We start from the raw sequence: 17,167 nt of genomic DNA on the forward strand, positions 1-17,167 counted from the left end.
CCACCGGCTCTTTTAGAGGTATATCTGGGTACATTGAGGCAGAGAGTATTGGACGATCTAGTAATTCTAGTGTTCTGCTTTAAAGTGAGTTTGTTAGTGAGATAGGGGGGGCTAGGTGGTTTAGGGCTTTGTAGGCGAGGCAGAGGGTTTTTAAGTCAATTTTTTGTTGAATGGATAGCCATTTGCAGGAAATTCTTATGTGGAAGATGTGCTCTCGCCTAGGGATGTTAAGTGCTGCTCGCAGCGCATTGTTTTGGAGAACCTGAAGTTTATTAAGTATGACTTGGTTGGCTCCTAGGTAGAGGCTATTGCAGTAGTCAAGCTTCGATTGCATGAGGGCCCTGGCCAGTGTAAGGCAACTATTTGTGGATAGGAAGGGTCTGCAGGCCCTAATTAATTTTCCAGTGTGGGCGGTGGCTGAGGTCTTGTTGGTGTTTGCATCGAGGTAGAAACCTAATGTTTTCACATTTTTAACAACTGGGATGATGTTACCATCGATGATGAACTTGGAGTAGTCAGGACTAAGTTTTAGTAGGTTATTGGTAGAAACGACTGGGAGGAGCTAAGTCTTCTCATCATTCAGGCAGCGGCCGTGTGTGGTCATCCATGCCTGAATGATAGAGAAGATTTTGTTGATCCTAGTGGCATCGTCGTTGTAGTTGCCAGTGATGGTCAGGAGTATCTGGGTGTCATCTGCGTAGTTGGTGTAGGTGACACCCAGACGGTCCAGTTTATCAAAGAGAGGCTTTGTAAAGATGTTATAGAGGATGGGGGAGACACAAGATCCTTGTGGGACACCGCAGGTAATGGGGATGGGGTCTGCGGCAGCCGTAGATGAGAAGACTCTCATGGTCCTGTTGGCTAAGAAGGATTGTATCCACATGACAGCAGAGGGGGACAAGTGGGCAGCAGATGATAGGTGGTTGCAGAGTATTTGGTGGTCAACCAGGTTGAAGGCTGCTGAGAGGTCTAGAAGGAGTAGGATAGCTGCTTTATTTTTGTCCTTGATGTCATCAATCTGACTTTTAAGGTCAACAAGGGCAGTTTCTGTACCATGTTGAGGTCGAAAGCCAGATTGACGCAAGCCTAGCAATTGATTGGAATCTAGGTAATCTTGAATTTGCAAGTAGGCGACTCTGTCGAGGATTTTTAGGAGGAAGGAGACCGTGGTGATAGGCCTATAGTTGGTGGGGATGGCAGGGTCAAGGGATTGTTTTTTTAGAAGAGCGAGAACCCATGACTGTTTCAAGTTGTTGGGTACAGAATTGGACGAGAAGGATAGGTTTATAAGTTTGGAGATGAAGGGGGATTGGTCCCTCGCAGCATCTTTAATGATCTGGGCGGGGCAACTATCCCCTTTGCAGTTGGAGGGTTTGAGGAATGCTATAGTTTTTTGGACTTCGGGTATAGTGACCATTTTGAACGTGAAGCCGGGTGTGGTATTAGTAAGAGTGGATGTGCTAGAGGTGGAGTCGTTATTGTTGGAGAGTTGTAGTCGTTTGGCCTCGATTTTAGTTTGAAGCCCAGTAATTTTGTTGGCCAGGGCATTTTGGATGCTAGTGCACCATGGCTTGTCTTTCACGCAGGTGTCGGTCGGTGGGTTGGGGTTTTCTAGCTCCTTCAAAATGGTGAAGAGTTCTTTGGCGCAGGATTGTGCATTGTTGATTCTAACATTGTAGGCTTCCTTTTTGGTGCAGATTATCTCTTTCTTGTAATAGGAGGAGATGGTCATGAGATTAGTTTTGTTTTCAGCTTAGGGAGTTGTTTTCCATAGGGTTTCCATCTTAGCTTTCTGTTTTCGGAGTATTTTGAGTTCAGGTGTGTACCAAGAGTTCAGGTGAGCTCTGGGTTTACCTTTGCGTAGCTTTAGTGGGGCAACGGCATCGATGGCAGTAGTAATCATGGCGTCATTGTAGGTGTTAACTATGAGGTTAAGGTCAGCAGTGGCAGGGATCATGTTTTGGAGGGGGAGGACCAGTGGTGTGATGGTCTCCGCCGTAATATTGTGCTTGTTTCTAGTCGGGCAGGCTGGTGCGTGGGGGTCCTGCTTGGGGTTGGGGTTGTTAATGTTAATGTCGAATGGTATGAGGGAATGGTCAGCCCATACCAGAGGTTGTGGGGCTTTGCAAATGATATTGCAGTTATGGGCTGCAACTCAATCAATAGTTCTGCCTTTCTGATGGGTGGGTAGAGTGATGACTTGAGTAAAGTCATGCTCAGATAAGGCGTTGGCTAGGGAGGTGGCAGGGGTGTCGTTAGGGTCGTTATACCCTAGATTAAAGTCTCCTAGAATGATGTTTTGGGAGTGCGGCTTAGAGTTCTCGGCTATGAGGGAGGGGATGTCCTCTTCGAAAGTACCTGTAGGGCCTGGGGGTCTGTATATTAGTTGCATAGTAATTGAACTCTTTGGTGTGGTTTGTATTTTAATGGTGAGGTGCTCGCATGATTTTAGAGGGAGGGATGTAATGGATCTAAAGTCAAGTGAAGATTTGAATATGAATGCTACACCTCCTCCGTGAGCATTGGGTCTGTCGGCTCTGAGGATGGAGTATTTGTCAGGAATAGCAAGAGTTAGGTAGGGTCCTGCTGCTTCATGTAGCTATGTCTCTGTGCTATCAAGGAAGTCGAGATCTGCTGAGAGGATAATGTCGGCGATTTCGGTAGGGTGAGCAGCTAGGGATCTGACATTGAGTAATGCTCCTTTTAGGGATGCCGTGTTAGTGGCATTAGCACTATTCTTATTGGTGGCCTTGGTTGTGGGTGTTGTGGGCACCTTCCAGGTTGTGGTGTGGAGTCTAAGGCCAAGTCTGCTGTTGCGCGTAGAGAAGGAAGGGTTAGTAGTGGGGCAGTATCCTTGTGGCTTGGGAGGGTTGGTGACAGTGTGGTCATTTTTGGTCGGGTTGGTAATGTTAGGTATGGTGTTAGCTGGTTTGGCGCTGACATTTGCAATGTGGTATTGGTGAGTAGTGTGTGGGAATGGTGGTAGGGTAGGCAGGAAGGGTGTGGAACAGGGAATGGGGTGATGTCTTGAGCAGCCGAGTTTAGCTAGTCCATTATTGTATGGTATGTAGCTGTTACTGCTGCATGGTGTGTTGTTGTACATGACAAAAAGGGAACATGGTGAGAATGAGCCAAGGGAGCATAATTAGGAGTGTAGCGTTAGCGGGCCTGCTAGGCTGGGGACGGGTCTATTGTGCCCAAAGAGGTGGCCACGGTAGGCAGTAAAGATAGCAAGTTTCAATTTTTGGTGCTAGAGTACCGGCGTAGGCTGGATTCGAAATTGCTTGTGTAGTACAGAAATGGGCAGTTTCAATCAGGCTACAGCAGGACAGGTATAGGCTAGATTCAAATTTGCTAATAAAGTACAGAAATGGGCAGTTTCAATCAGACTAGAGCAAAGCCGGTTAAAAACAAGTTGCTAATACGAGGCAAGAGTGGGCTGGATACTTATGCTAGTGCAGTGCAGGAACCTGACGCAATGGATATTAATAAAGGTTGCGCAGGAGTAGTGGTTGGTAGGTGGTTGAGTAGATGCAGGTTATGCATTGATACATTATGTGGCTGTTCGTGAGCACAACGGTGCAAGGTGGACCTCGGACGTGGCAATGTTAGGATGTGCATGTGCACCGGGTCCGTGATGGCTGGAAGCAGTTCAGGGCACTGGCTACAGGGGTAGGGAAAGATGTGAAAGGCAGCGCGCTTACCCTGTAAAATGAAGGGATGGCACTGTGAGGGCAGGGGTCGTGGCCCTAGGCTCGACGGCGTAGACAGTGGGCCGGCCCAAAGCCTGCCGGCTTGTGGTTGGCTTGGATGTAGGGGCAAGAGGCCAATCAGATGGCTCGTGGTGCTGTGGGGCCGGATAGGCAGATGTGGATGTAGCAGTCGGCCATCTTGGAAGGTGGAGGAGCCTCGTGGGTGCAAATGGTGGAAATGTGCACTCCAGGCAATGGAAGGGCAAATCTGGTTCAAAGTGGGGCCAGTGAAGTATTTCGATGCAACGCGGATATAATTCATTAATTCTGCCGCGGGCTGCCGAAAAGCGCATTCGCGCTCCCGCGTTTGCAAATATTGCTAAAGGGGGCTTAAGCCTTAAGGCCTACCTTAAGGAATGCAGGGCATCATTGGATGAGTACTGCTTCAATAGTAGATGGGGGGAGCTCCTGCTCCTCCAGGCTTGAGGGTCCTCAATGCCCAGGGAGATGGTCTGACTCACGGGATGGCAGGCCTCCTCACCAAGCGTCTCCTGCGCCATTGCCGTGGTGGGTTGCTTTGTTGCTGCTGCTGTGCTATACTCTGCAGGTCATTGTATAGCAGGAGTCCCTGTATGCCAAAGTTTGCAACTGGCAGTGTCAGCCTGGTGCTTGGAACAGCTTTTGGAGAAGGTGTGCCCTGCCCCTTCCAGACCCGGTGGAGGCTTGAGGTGCACCCTGCGAGTTCCTTTTCTTCATTTCTTATGTTAACTGGAGCTAACTGCGCCCATTTATTGGAGAAATGGCCGCCTGTTTTGGTGGTATTTTGGCAGTATGACTTGTGATTGGAGGTGATTTGTTATTTTTTTATTTTGTGAAATAATTCATTCAGCGCTCATTTCTGTAGCAGAATGAATGTCACTGTCTAGTGGTAATTTGTCAGCAGTTCCTTCAGGGGCTTAGCGCCGGAGCAATTACCACCAGATGTTTAGATCTCAGAATTGGGCGGCAAGGGTAAGACGTGCAGTAATTCCATTGAAGCCACTTTTTACCACTACAGCTGTACCATAATGAAGCCCATTGGAGCTCTTTTTTCTGAATAACATAATTTGGCAACAGGATGAGTAGATAAGAGTAGACATCCATGTAGTGGTCCCGCCACCAAATTTTGGTCATTTGCATGGTGGAGTGCAAATGTGCAGAGCAAAATGCAGTGTGCGCGCGTGTACGCCGCCTTCGCCCTGCACATTTGCACTCATCCGTGCTAATGAGTAGACGCTGCCTACCATGCTTGCATGGAAGGCAGCGTTTATAATGGGTCCCTACGCACCCCGCCTGCTTTTGCTGGCACATAAAGCCGGTGGTTCCATAGCGATCCCCGGAATTTGCGCTGGCATTTGTATGGTGGAAAGGAAGGGAGGTAGCAGAAACGCAAGTTGCGTTCTGGCCCTCCTCTCTGCCATGCAAATGGACGAAAATGGGGCCTGGCGTTAATGGAAGGGGTAAAAGCAAAGGCTTTTACGAATGATAAAAAATGTGCTCCAAAGTGCCTCCAATTCTGGACGCCCGGTCATTGTATGCTTTTTTCTTAGACTAAAATGGATTGTTGTTTATTTATTTTATTGTGATATGATATGATATGATATGATATGATATGATATGGAATTTGTAACGCGCCTATACACAGGTGTTTCAAGGCGCGACGAGGCAGGGAGGGGAGGAAGCAAGGGGAAACAGACAAAGATCCTACTAGGCCAGGTGTCATTCAGATCGCGCAAGTGCAAGGATGGGGGAGGGGGAAAAGTGCAAGGGGAGGGGGGGAAGTGCAGTAAAGGTAAGTGGCGTAAAGTAATAAATAAATAGGGCCAACTGGTGGCAAGTGCAAGGTAAGTGCAGAACAAGTGCTGGAAAAGGGGGGGGGGGGCTGTAGGGATACAGAGACAGTCCCGCAGTGCAGAGGGGCAATTATGTAATTGGTATGTACATTTTTTTGCTTTGTGGTTTTTCCTACACATTGATTAATATCTTTGAAAATGCTGCGCCTATTAAAACTGAAATGATTTATAATGGTTCGGTAATGGTTGATCTTGGTTCGTCCGTACTGTTTTTGGTGCTTTTCCTCGGGGTGTATCTGTATGGTGTTTGAAAAGAAATTGAATGTGTGGACGCTTTGCAGCATATTTGTCAGAGAGCCTCAAGCTTTCGGCATGCTTTAAAGAGTTAACCCTGCAGTCCTGTCAGAGTGCTGCATGGTCCGTTTATACTTTGCTAGCCTGGTGGCAACGTGCTTCAGATTCCAGACTGCTCTACAAGCTCAGGGCTGAACGTGTGCTTCCAGCCCGCCCTGCTGCACGGTGCATGAGCTGGTGGTGACAACGCACGCCTTTGGCGGGGGCACTGTGCGTTAGGGGCCAGTCGCAGCAAATCAGGGGCAATAGTGCGCAGTTTCTCTCGCCGCACTTTGCATTTGAGGACTCTGCAAAGTGTTGGGAAGCGTTGTGAGTGTTATTCTCTGCTTTTTGTAATCTGTGAGTGTCAACTGCGAGTGCCAGTGGGCTGGTGTTCCGCCTCGCAGGGGTTACTGGTGTGAAATGCTGAGCACGTGGTGTGTCACAGAAAGTGCAGGAACTAGACTTGTGTTTTCTTTCCCCCCACAGGCTTGGGCGGCGTGCAGCGCTCCGTCATTATGCGATGTCGTCTCTCAGTGCTTCATTTGTGCAAATTAAATTTGACGACTTGCAGTTCTTTGAAAACTGTGGCGGCGGCAGCTTTGGAAGCGTTTACCGTGCACGATGGGTGTCGCAGGACAAGGAGGTGGCTGTCAAGAAGCTCCTCAAAATAGAAAAAGAGGTAAGGCCCTTTCTTTGGGAGCGGACGATTTTCAGTCAGCGAATGCCATGCTCTAATTCCATATCCATTAAATGCGACAACGTCACTGATTCAATTAGTCAATGGTTTAACCAGTTGCTTGCTTTTAATTATTTGGTTGTGGCTTTGGTGCCATTTGACTCTGATATAAAAATAGATGTTATGTGGGTTATAATGATGGCTAATGTTAGCACGCCTAATGGTTTGACTAAAATAGGTCGATACCCGAGACTTGAAACAGCTGCTATTGTTGTCATTATTTCAACACGCTCATTCAGGGGAAGTTGAAGCACAATTAGATTTTAAATTCGAGAGCTAGCCAACTGCATCAATGAGGGGGAGACACAGTGTGTTGGATATTTATTTTCTCAACAAACTCTGCAACAAACTGTATGCCCCGCAAGGCCTTTTTGAGCTGTGCGACTCAATAGCACTACGTCACCGTGATAACTCTGTTACTGTGCTGGGATAACATACATTTAAAAAAAAAAAAGACAACGAATGCCTTTTGGGAATTTTGACTTTGATTACCTTCATTTAAACAATTTGAACTTTATACCAAAGATTTGTAAAAAGCAAGTGCAGTAATTGAAAAGCGTTGCCCTGGTGGCGCGTAGTCAGTCGCCTCGTCACGCTACTCAAAGCGACACTACAGGACGACCTTTTTTTTAGGTGAATGTTAAAAATCGAAAAGGTCTGCTTGCTTTTATTAAGACGTCACAGCGAGTAGTTAAAAAGGTCAACCTCTGAGGTGGCTTGTAAACTGGTAACTCAATAGGCATGTGCGTTGTCCACGCGCTGTTTTCACAGGTGGATGGGCGGTTCAGCCGTTTGCCAATCGTTTTACAGAAGATCTGCGGCGGCGAAGGATTGGGCAAAGCCGGAGCACTGTCAGCGAATAATTACCATGGCAAATGAAATAGGACATGGATAAGGAACAGTCATGTGCTCCTGCCAGCATTGGCGTCTCCAGGAATCAAATTTAGGAGGGTGAAGGGGCTTGGGGTGGTGCACAGAAGGGGCCACAGGCAAAAATAGGGAGGGGGGTGGCACCTAAAATGGGCGATGTGAAGGTTTTTCCCAAATTGACATGGGTGAAGTAGCACAAAGCGAATCATTAACTATTATAATACTTCCAATGCCAGGGCCACAACTGTAAGCACAATGGCAATTATGTATCATAGGTCAGTATAAATGACAGCAGTTTTAATATTGTGCCAGGATATCATGCAGTGCACAGCATTAGGTTCATAAGTACCCGAATATAACAGAATTGGCCAGCCTGCCTGTTAAGTAAAGCCTTGAAGCCATTTCCATACAAGTGTACTTAATCACTGTCAACATAATGCCCGTTCGAACAGTGCCATGCCATCCTTGCCCAAACCTGACTCAGTATGACGTGTTCTGATATAAGTGCAGCCTCAAATCGACCAGTAATGCCATCAAATGTCTGGTCAGTCGCAATATGTAATTTATAGCCTCGCAACAGCTGCAATAATAGGCCAAGTGCAGCCTCAAATGTCCCAATATTGCCATTTTATGGTTTGTAAAGTCCCCATATGTAAGGTAGAGTCCCACAAGTCCAAAGTCAAATGACCCAACACCACCGAGACCCAGAGCGCAAGCCCTACACCTGACATTGTGCCCCCGAACACCCAGAGCACAGGCCCTATATGTGGCATCCTTCCCCCAAACACAAAGATTGCAAGTCCCATAGCTGACATCTGCTCCTCACAACCCAAAGCACAAGCCCTATACCTGTCATCTTGTCCCCCCACCACCAAGATTGCAAGCCCCATACCTACCATCTTGGCCCCCACCAAGGTTGCAAGCTCCATACCTGGTAACCTGCCCCTCCACCAGCAAGAGCACAAGCCCCATACTTAGCATTCTGCCCCCACCACCCAGAGCCAAGCCCCATATCCAGCATCCTGCCCCATCCAAAACACAAGCCCCATACCCGGTATTCAGCTCCCCACTGCCCAGAGCACAAACTCCATACCTGGCATCTTGTCCCCCACTACCCAGAGCATAAGGCTCATACCCAGCATCCTGCCTCCCCATCACCCAGAGCACAAGTCCTGTACCTGGCACCCTGCCCCCCCACCATCGCATCCAGAGTGCAATCCTTATACCTGGCATTCTGCCCCCCCACTACCCAGAACACAATATCCATATCTGGCCTCTTACTACCCCCCACCACCCAGAGCACAAGCCCTATACCTGGCATCCTGCCCCCCCCCATCACCAGGATTGTAAACCCTGTACCTAGCATCCCCCCACCCAGCATGCAAGCCCCATGCCTGGCCTCCTGCCCCTCCACCACCAAGATTGCAAGCCCCAAATCTGGCATCCTGCCCCTCCACCATCCAGAGCACAAGCCCAATACCTGGAATCCTGCCCCCCTACCCAGAACACAAGCCCCATATCTGGCCTTCTACTCCCACCACCACCCAAATCAAAAGCCCTATACCTGGCATCCTTCCCCCCACCACCAAGATTACAAGCCACATACCTGGCATCCTTCCTCCCACCACCCAGCACGCAAGCCCCATATCTGGCTTCCTGCCCCTCCACCACTACGATTGCAAGTCCCATACCTGGCATCCTGCCTGCCCACCATCCAGAAAACATGGTCTAAACCTATCATCTTGCCTCCCACCACCATGATTGCAAGCCCCATATCTGGCATTCTGCCCCTCCACCACCCAGAGCACAAGCCCCATGTCTGCCATCCTAGCCCCAACCACCCAGAGCACAAGCCCTATACCTGGTATCCTGCCCCCACCACCAAGATTGCAAGACCCATACCTGGCATCCTGTCTCCCACCATCCTGAGCCCAAGCCCCATACCTGGCATCCTGTCCCCCACCAGCCTGAAAACAAGCTCTGTACCTGTTATCCTTCCCCAACCACCAAGATTTCAAGCCCCATTCCTGGCATCCTGCCTGCCCGCCACCCAAAAAACAAGCACTATATCTGGAATTCTGCCCCCTCCACCACCCAGAACACAAGCCCCATACCTGTCATTCTGCCCCCATACCCACAGCAGAAGCCCCATACCTGGCATCCTGCCTCCCCACCACCTTGAGCACAATCGCTGCACCTGGCATCCTGCCCCCCCATCACCAAGATTGCAAGCCCCATACCTGGAATTCTGGCCCCTACCCAGAGTACAAACCCAATAGCTGGCATCCTGGCCCCCACCACCTAGTGTGCAAGTCCCATAACTGGCACCTTGCCCCCCCACCACCAAGATTGCAAGCCCCATACCTACCATCTTGCCCCCCACCAAGGTTGCAAGCTCCATACCTGGTATCCTGCCCCTCCACCAGAAAGAGCACAAGCCCCATACTTAGCATTCTGCCCCCACCACCCATAGCCAAGCCCCATATCCAGCATCCTGCCCCATCCAACACACAAGCCCCATACCCGGTATTCTGCTCCCCACTGCCCAGAGCACAAACTCCATACCTGTCATCTTGTCCCCCACTACCCAGAGCATAAGGCTCATACCTTGCATCCTGCCTCCCCATCACCCAGAGCACAAGTCCTGTACCTGGCATCCTGCCCCTCCACCATCCCATCCAGAGTGCAATCCTTATACCTGGCATTCTGCCCCCCACTACCCAGAACACAAGCTCCATATCTGGCCTCTTACTACCCCCCACCACCCAGAGCACAAGCCCTATAACTGGCATCCTGCCCCCCCATCACCAGGATTGTAAACCCTGTACCTGGCATCCCCCCACCCAGCATGCAAGCCCCATGCCTGGCCTCCTGCCCCTCCACCACCAAGATTGCAAGCCCCAAATCTGGCATCCTGCCCCTCCACCATCCAGAGCACAAGCCCAATACCTGGAATCCTGCCCCCCTACCCAGAACACAAGCCCCATATCTGGCCTTCTACTCCCACCACCACCCAAATCAAAAGCCCTATACCTGGCATCCTTCCCCCCACCACCAAGATTACAAGCCACATACCTGGCATCCTTCCTCCCACCACCCAGCACGCAAGCCCCATATCTGGCTTCCTGCCCCTCCACCACTACGATTGCAAGTCCCATACCTGGCATCCTGCCTGCCCACCATCCAGAAAACATGGTCTAAACCTATCATCTTGCCTCCCACCACCATGATTGCAAGCCCCATATCTGGCATTCTGCCCCTCCACCACCCAGAGCACAAGCCCCATGTCTGCCATCCTAGCCCCAACCACCCAGAGCACAAGCCCTATACCTGGTATCCTGCCCCCACCACCAAGATTGCAAGACCCATACCTGGCATCCTGTCTCCCACCATCCTGAGCCCAAGCCCCATACCTGGCATCCTGTCCCCCACCAGCCTGAAAACAAGCTCTGTACCTGTTATCCTTCCCCAACCACCAAGATTTCAAGCCCCATTCCTGGCATCCTGCCTGCCCGCCACCCAAAAAACAAGCACTATATCTGGAATTCTGCCCCCTCCACCACCCAGAACACAAGCCCCATACCTGTCATTCTGCCCCCATACCCACAGCAGAAGCCCCATACCTGGCATCCTGCCTCCCCACCACCTTGAGCACAATCGCTGCACCTGGCATCCTGCCCCCCCATCACCAAGATTGCAAGCCCCATACCTGGAATTCTGGCCCCTACCCAGAGTACAAACCCAATAGCTGGCATCCTGGCCCCCACCACCTAGTGTGCAAGTCCCATAACTGGCACCTTGCCCCCCCACCACCAAGATTGCAAGCCCCATACCTACCATCTTGCCCCCCACCAAGGTTGCAAGCTCCATACCTGGTATCCTGCCCCTCCACCAGAAAGAGCACAAGCCCCATACTTAGCATTCTGCCCCCACCACCCATAGCCAAGCCCCATATCCAGCATCCTGCCCCATCCAACACACAAGCCCCATACCCGGTATTCTGCTCCCCACTGCCCAGAGCACAAACTCCATACCTGTCATCTTGTCCCCCACTACCCAGAGCATAAGGCTCATACCTTGCATCCTGCCTCCCCATCACCCAGAGCACAAGTCCTGTACCTGGCATCCTGCCCCTCCACCATCCCATCCAGAGTGCAATCCTTATACCTGGCATTCTGCCCCCCACTACCCAGAACACAAGCTCCATATCTGGCCTCTTACTACCCCCCACCACCCAGAGCACAAGCCCTATAACTGGCATCCTGCCCCCCCATCACCAGGATTGTAAACCCTGTACCTGGCATCCCCCCACCCAGCATGCAAGCCCCATGCCTGGCCTCCTGCCCCTCCACCACCAAGATTGCAAGCCCCAAATCTGGCATCCTGCCCCTCCACCATCCAGAGCACAAGCCCAATACCTGGAATCCTGCCCCCCTACCCAGAACACAAGCCCCATATCTGGCCTTCTACTCCCACCACCACCCAAATCAAAAGCCCTATACCTGGCATCCTTCCCCCCACCACCAAGATTACAAGCCACATACCTGGCATCCTTCCTCCCACCACCCAGCACGCAAGCCCCATATCTGGCTTCCTGCCCCTCCACCACTACGATTGCAAGTCCCATACCTGGCATCCTGCCTGCCCACCATCCAGAAAACATGGTCTAAACCTATCATCTTGCCTCCCACCACCATGATTGCAAGCCCCATATCTGGCATTCTGCCCCTCCACCACCCAGAGCACAAGCCCCATGTCTGCCATCCTAGCCCCAACCACCCAGAGCACAAGCCCTATACCTGGTATCCTGCCCCCACCACCAAGATTGCAAGACCCATACCTGGCATCCTGTCTCCCACCATCCTGAGCCCAAGCCCCATACCTGGCATCCTGTCCCCCACCAGCCTGAAAACAAGCTCTGTACCTGTTATCCTTCCCCAACCACCAAGATTTCAAGCCCCATTCCTGGCATCCTGCCTGCCCGCCACCCAAAAAACAAGCACTATATCTGGAATTCTGCCCCCTCCACCACCCAGAACACAAGCCCCATACCTGTCATTCTGCCCCCATACCCACAGCAGAAGCCCCATACCTGGCATCCTGCCTCCCCACCACCTTGAGCACAATCGCTGCACCTGGCATCCTGCCCCCCCCATCACCAAGATTGCAAGCCCCATACCTGGAATTCTGGCCCCTACCCAGAGTACAAACCCAATAGCTGGCATCCTGGCCCCCACCACCTAGTGTGCAAGTCCCATAACTGGCACCTTGCCCCCCCACCACCAAGATTGCAAGCCCCATACCTACCATCTTGCCCCCCACCAAGGTTGCAAGCTCCATACCTGGTATCCTGCCCCTCCACCAGAAAGAGCACAAGCCCCATACTTAGCATTCTGCCCCCACCACCCATAGCCAAGCCCCATATCCAGCATCCTGCCCCATCCAACACACAAGCCCCATACCCGGTATTCTGCTCCCCACTGCCCAGAGCACAAACTCCATACCTGTCATCTTGTCCCCCACTACCCAGAGCATAAGGCTCATACCTTGCATCCTGCCTCCCCATCACCCAGAGCACAAGTCCTGTACCTGGCATCCTGCCCCTCCACCATCCCATCCAGAGTGCAATCCTTATACCTGGCATTCTGCCCCCCACTACCCAGAACACAAGCTCCATATCTGGCCTCTTACTACCCCCCACCACCCAGAGCACAAGCCCTATAACTGGCATCCTGCCCCCCCCATCACCAGGATTGTAAACCCTGTACCTGGCATCCCCCCACCCAGCATGCAAGCCCCATGCCTGGCCTCCTGCCCCTCCACCACCAAGATTGCAAGCCAAGCCCCAAATCTGGCATCCTGCCCCTCCACCATCCAGAGCACAAGCCCCATACCTGGAATCCTGCCCCCCTACCCAGAACACAAGCCCCGTATCTGGCCTCATACTCCCACCACCACCCAAATCAAAAGCCCTATACCTGGCATCCTGCCCCCCACCACCAAGATTACAAGCCACATACCTGGCATCCTTCCTCCCACCACCCAGAGCACAAGCCCCATGTCTGCCATCCTAGCCCCAACCACCCAGAGCACAAGCCCCATACCTGGTATCCTGCCCCCACCGCCAAGATTGCAAGACCCATACCTGGCATCCTGTCTCCCACCATCCTGAGCCCAAGCCCCATGCCTGGCATCCTGTCCCCCAGCAGCCTGAAAACAAGCTCTATACCTGTTATCCTTCCCCAACCACCAAGATTTCAAGCCCCATTCCTGGCATCCTGTCTGCCCGCCACCCAAAAAACAAGCACTATATCTGGAATTCTGCCCCCTCCACCACCCAGAACACAAGCCCCATACCTGTCATTCTGCCCCCATACCCACAGCAGAAGCCCCATACCTGGCATCCTGCCTCCCCACCACCCTGAGCACAATCGCTACACCTGGCATCCTGCCCCCCACCACCAAGATTGCAAGCCCATTACCTGGAATTCTGGCCCCTACCCAGAGTACATACCCAATAGCTGGCATCCTGGCCCCCACCACCCAGTGTGCAAGTCCCATAACTGGCACCTTGCCCCCCCACCACCAAGACATTAAGCACCATACCCAGCATCCTGCCCCCCAACAGCCAGAGCAGGAGCCCCATACCTGGCTCCTTCCTCTTCTGTTCCATGCTAGCTTTCTCCATGCAGAGGCAGCACGCACAGCAACCCGAGCCCACACCTGCCTCTTGGGGGATGGGGGGGGGGGGTTGCAATGGAGGGGCACAACATTTTGCAGGGTAGACAGGTGCCCCTCTTTCCCCAATCCAGAGATGCCACTGGCTGCCAGGTAGCCTAACCAGCATCAGCCACCATAAGGGCAGGTGGACTCTCCATGTTATTCCACCCCCATTACTCTGTTAATAGATATCTCTCCACCGGGCAAACCCAATGTAGAGGGACAGAGAGGTCTCTTCTCTGTGATTGCTGGAGCGGCTTCTATGATGGTGTCAGAGAGAATTGTTATAGGTTCCACTCATTCGGCGCATGTGCTATTTCTTATGCTGGGAATTACCCCATTGTCTTTTGCTGCGCTTGAAAAATGTAGTTCCACAAGGTTTGTGATTTTCATTTTTTCCAATCTTTTATTGTCTCGAATTCATCAATTGATGATATAACAGGTGGTGCCGACACGTGTTTCGACCTAACAGGTCTTTTTCTAGGCTACCGTTCATAATTTTTAATAACAATGGATTCAATACATATTTGGTGCCAATGTGGTCCCAAGATCGGGCATTCACCATTCGTGATTGGGTGTATATCATGTGACATTTGTGTTTGGACATATTATGTGTGGGTGATTTAATTCCCAGTGATCGTGATATATATACAGATTCATAGTGATTTGCAGATTGGTTCATACATTTTGCAGTCAAAAACAATTATCAATAGACAGTATTGAGTACATGTTAAGGGAGAGAAAAGAAGAGATTTCCGTTCGTTTGGTTGGCAATGGTAAATTGGTTTAGAGTATTTGGTAATGATTGGTAATGATTGACTCATTTGCAAGGGATCTCACCTGGTAGGTAAAATAGAGGGACTGTCCTGGTTCCTGCTTGTTGCAGGTAGGTCAGTTAGTTACTGGGTAGTGGTAATAGCAAGGGCTCAGTCCGCCCAGTGCCTGGTTTAGCAGAGGTCAATACCTACGAATAAGGAATTAAGGTAAACTAGTGTGAATATTTCGTGCCCAAGGGCTGAGCTACTAGGAATAGTTAAAAGACATGATTCCGTGGTTCAGTTCAGTATGATGGTGCCACGCTGCGCCCTAGCACTATTACCATGCAACGTTTAGTGCAAGACTGTATGCAACACAGTAGATCAGATTTGCAGGGTTTGCACTCTGATTCTCTTTTATGAACATAAAATGTGCAACCAATATAGTACAGTGTTTGTCCATTGAACTGCAAGATGGCCAACCACCCTGGACCCTAAGACGTAATCTATAGCACATCGAGCAACAGCAGTGTACTCTTTTCTGGTAATAGTACTGAATTACCACTCTTCTGAGTTTGTCTGATCCATCTGCCAAAATGTGTTAGTTATCTCCTGAATGACTTCACAAACCGTGCTTACCTTGTTCGGTCATTAGGGAGCACGCCAGTCTAAGTTCGGATTGTAAGGCTTCACGTCAAAGTCAGGTACTTATCAAATATTAATATACTTTGAAAACTGGGTAAGCTAATACAACTCACATGCTAAAGATTTTGCAACACTTTCTGAATAGGTAGAACACAACTACAGTACCTCTCTTCACTTTTAGGGTTCTTGGCAGAGCCGCCCTCTCCCTTTCTCGCTGATTTTACTCTTACATTGATCAATTTTCATCTATTTCGGGAAAACTAAATCGCTGTTTTCTTCAAGCAGCCGCCATTGACTTGTGCAATCATCGACACTATGCTGCTATTACAAATATACTGCCTAGGGATACGTGAGAACCACAGTAGTGTACTGCTAAATCCATCCTTGGACATTTAACTTTAGAACCACACATATTGATTGATGTATTATACATTTGTGCTCTGTGGATTTCTTTTAATTTATAGATACAGTTCATAAACCTTTGTTGTCTCTCCAAAACATGTCCAAGAGTCTGAGGAGAATGGACTGTGGTACAGTACTGTGCTTGATTTGTGTGAGTTATAACATTAGTGTTTATTATGTTCATATGCAATACAGTGCTTGTATTAATATTTGCAAAATCAGGTCTATCGCCCTTCCCTAGGCTTATTTGCTTGGCATATGTAGACACCATCTTATTGTGGGTATCGGAGCCTGTCTGCAGACCTTGAACTGTTCCATGGTGCTATTTTATTAATGCTAAGGCAGTGATTTGTTGCATCTGGGATATTGCCAGAAGTTGTTAGCCATGGGGCTTTTTGGTGGAGAAGTCAGTAATCATATTGCAGGTGGGAATGGCAAATACTGCGTGTACAATTATTTGGGAATAGGGATCTCTCAGAGGGGGTGTGAAAAACACACAGAGGACATGCTTTCCAGGGCAAACTGATATTGCTTTACAACAGGTACTGCTTAAGGCTGTGAAGCTATAAAGACATTGTATACCAAAGGCTATAACACAATTATAAAGGACAACAGGCACAAAAAGAGACCAAAATACAGACTAACATCTGCCCCCTTCCAATGCTATACCAACACTAGTGCACTTTCCCCGAGAGTGTTGGGAGCTCTTAGTGACTTGTACAGTCTTGGTAGACGCAGTAGGACCGTGTGCTGGTGTAGTGGATGCTTTTGAATCCCACTTCCAGTCCCACCCATTCCCAATGTTATACAACCACACCATAACAGTAAACTTAGGCTGGTGTAGCAGTGAGACAGAAAGTTATTCCTGTACAATTATTTCAACCCCTGGTGGTGGATGAGCTAGAATTGGCTGTCAAGCTCCTTTATTCATCAATAGTCACTGCTTTCTCCTGCTGCGTCTGGAAAGCCTCTTTGGGCAGTAACAGTTGCTACTCTTCACAAAGAGAATCTTACTTTCCACTGTTACGTCTTCAAGGTTGTCTCTCTAAGTTAGGTTTGGAGTCGAGGAATTTAACAAGTCACATTCTCTTGATCAGAAAACATGTTTCCGTGATCACTGCTGCCACGTCAGATGTGACTAGCCAAAGGGCTCAGGTAACCAAGATCACAGGGATTTAG

At 50.1% G+C, this 17,167-nt stretch overlaps 1 protein-coding gene across 4 annotated transcripts in view; it reads left to right on the plus strand.

Moving 5' to 3' along the window:
• The window catches only part of MAP3K20 (mitogen-activated protein kinase kinase kinase 20), a 1,515,864-nt gene that overhangs the window by 71,522 nt on the left and 1,427,175 nt on the right, over positions 1-17,167 (plus strand). For 3 of the 4 annotated variants that reach the window (XM_069616229.1, XM_069616231.1, XM_069616232.1), the window contains exon 2: positions 6,347-6,539. In XM_069616229.1, coding sequence (XP_069472330.1) covers positions 6,381-6,539 — 159 coding nt within the window. In that variant the 5' untranslated portion in view covers positions 6,347-6,380. Of the gene's footprint in view, positions 1-6,086; positions 6,188-6,346; positions 6,540-17,167 lie in introns of those variants that run through there. The other variant, XM_069616230.1, reaches the window with a different exon arrangement.

The sequence above is a fragment of the Ambystoma mexicanum genome, chromosome 9 (genome assembly GCF_040938575.1).
Source record: "Ambystoma mexicanum isolate Mex_15411 chromosome 9, UKY_AmexF1_1, whole genome shotgun sequence".
In the NCBI taxonomy this organism is placed as follows: domain Eukaryota; kingdom Metazoa; phylum Chordata; class Amphibia; order Caudata; family Ambystomatidae; genus Ambystoma; species Ambystoma mexicanum.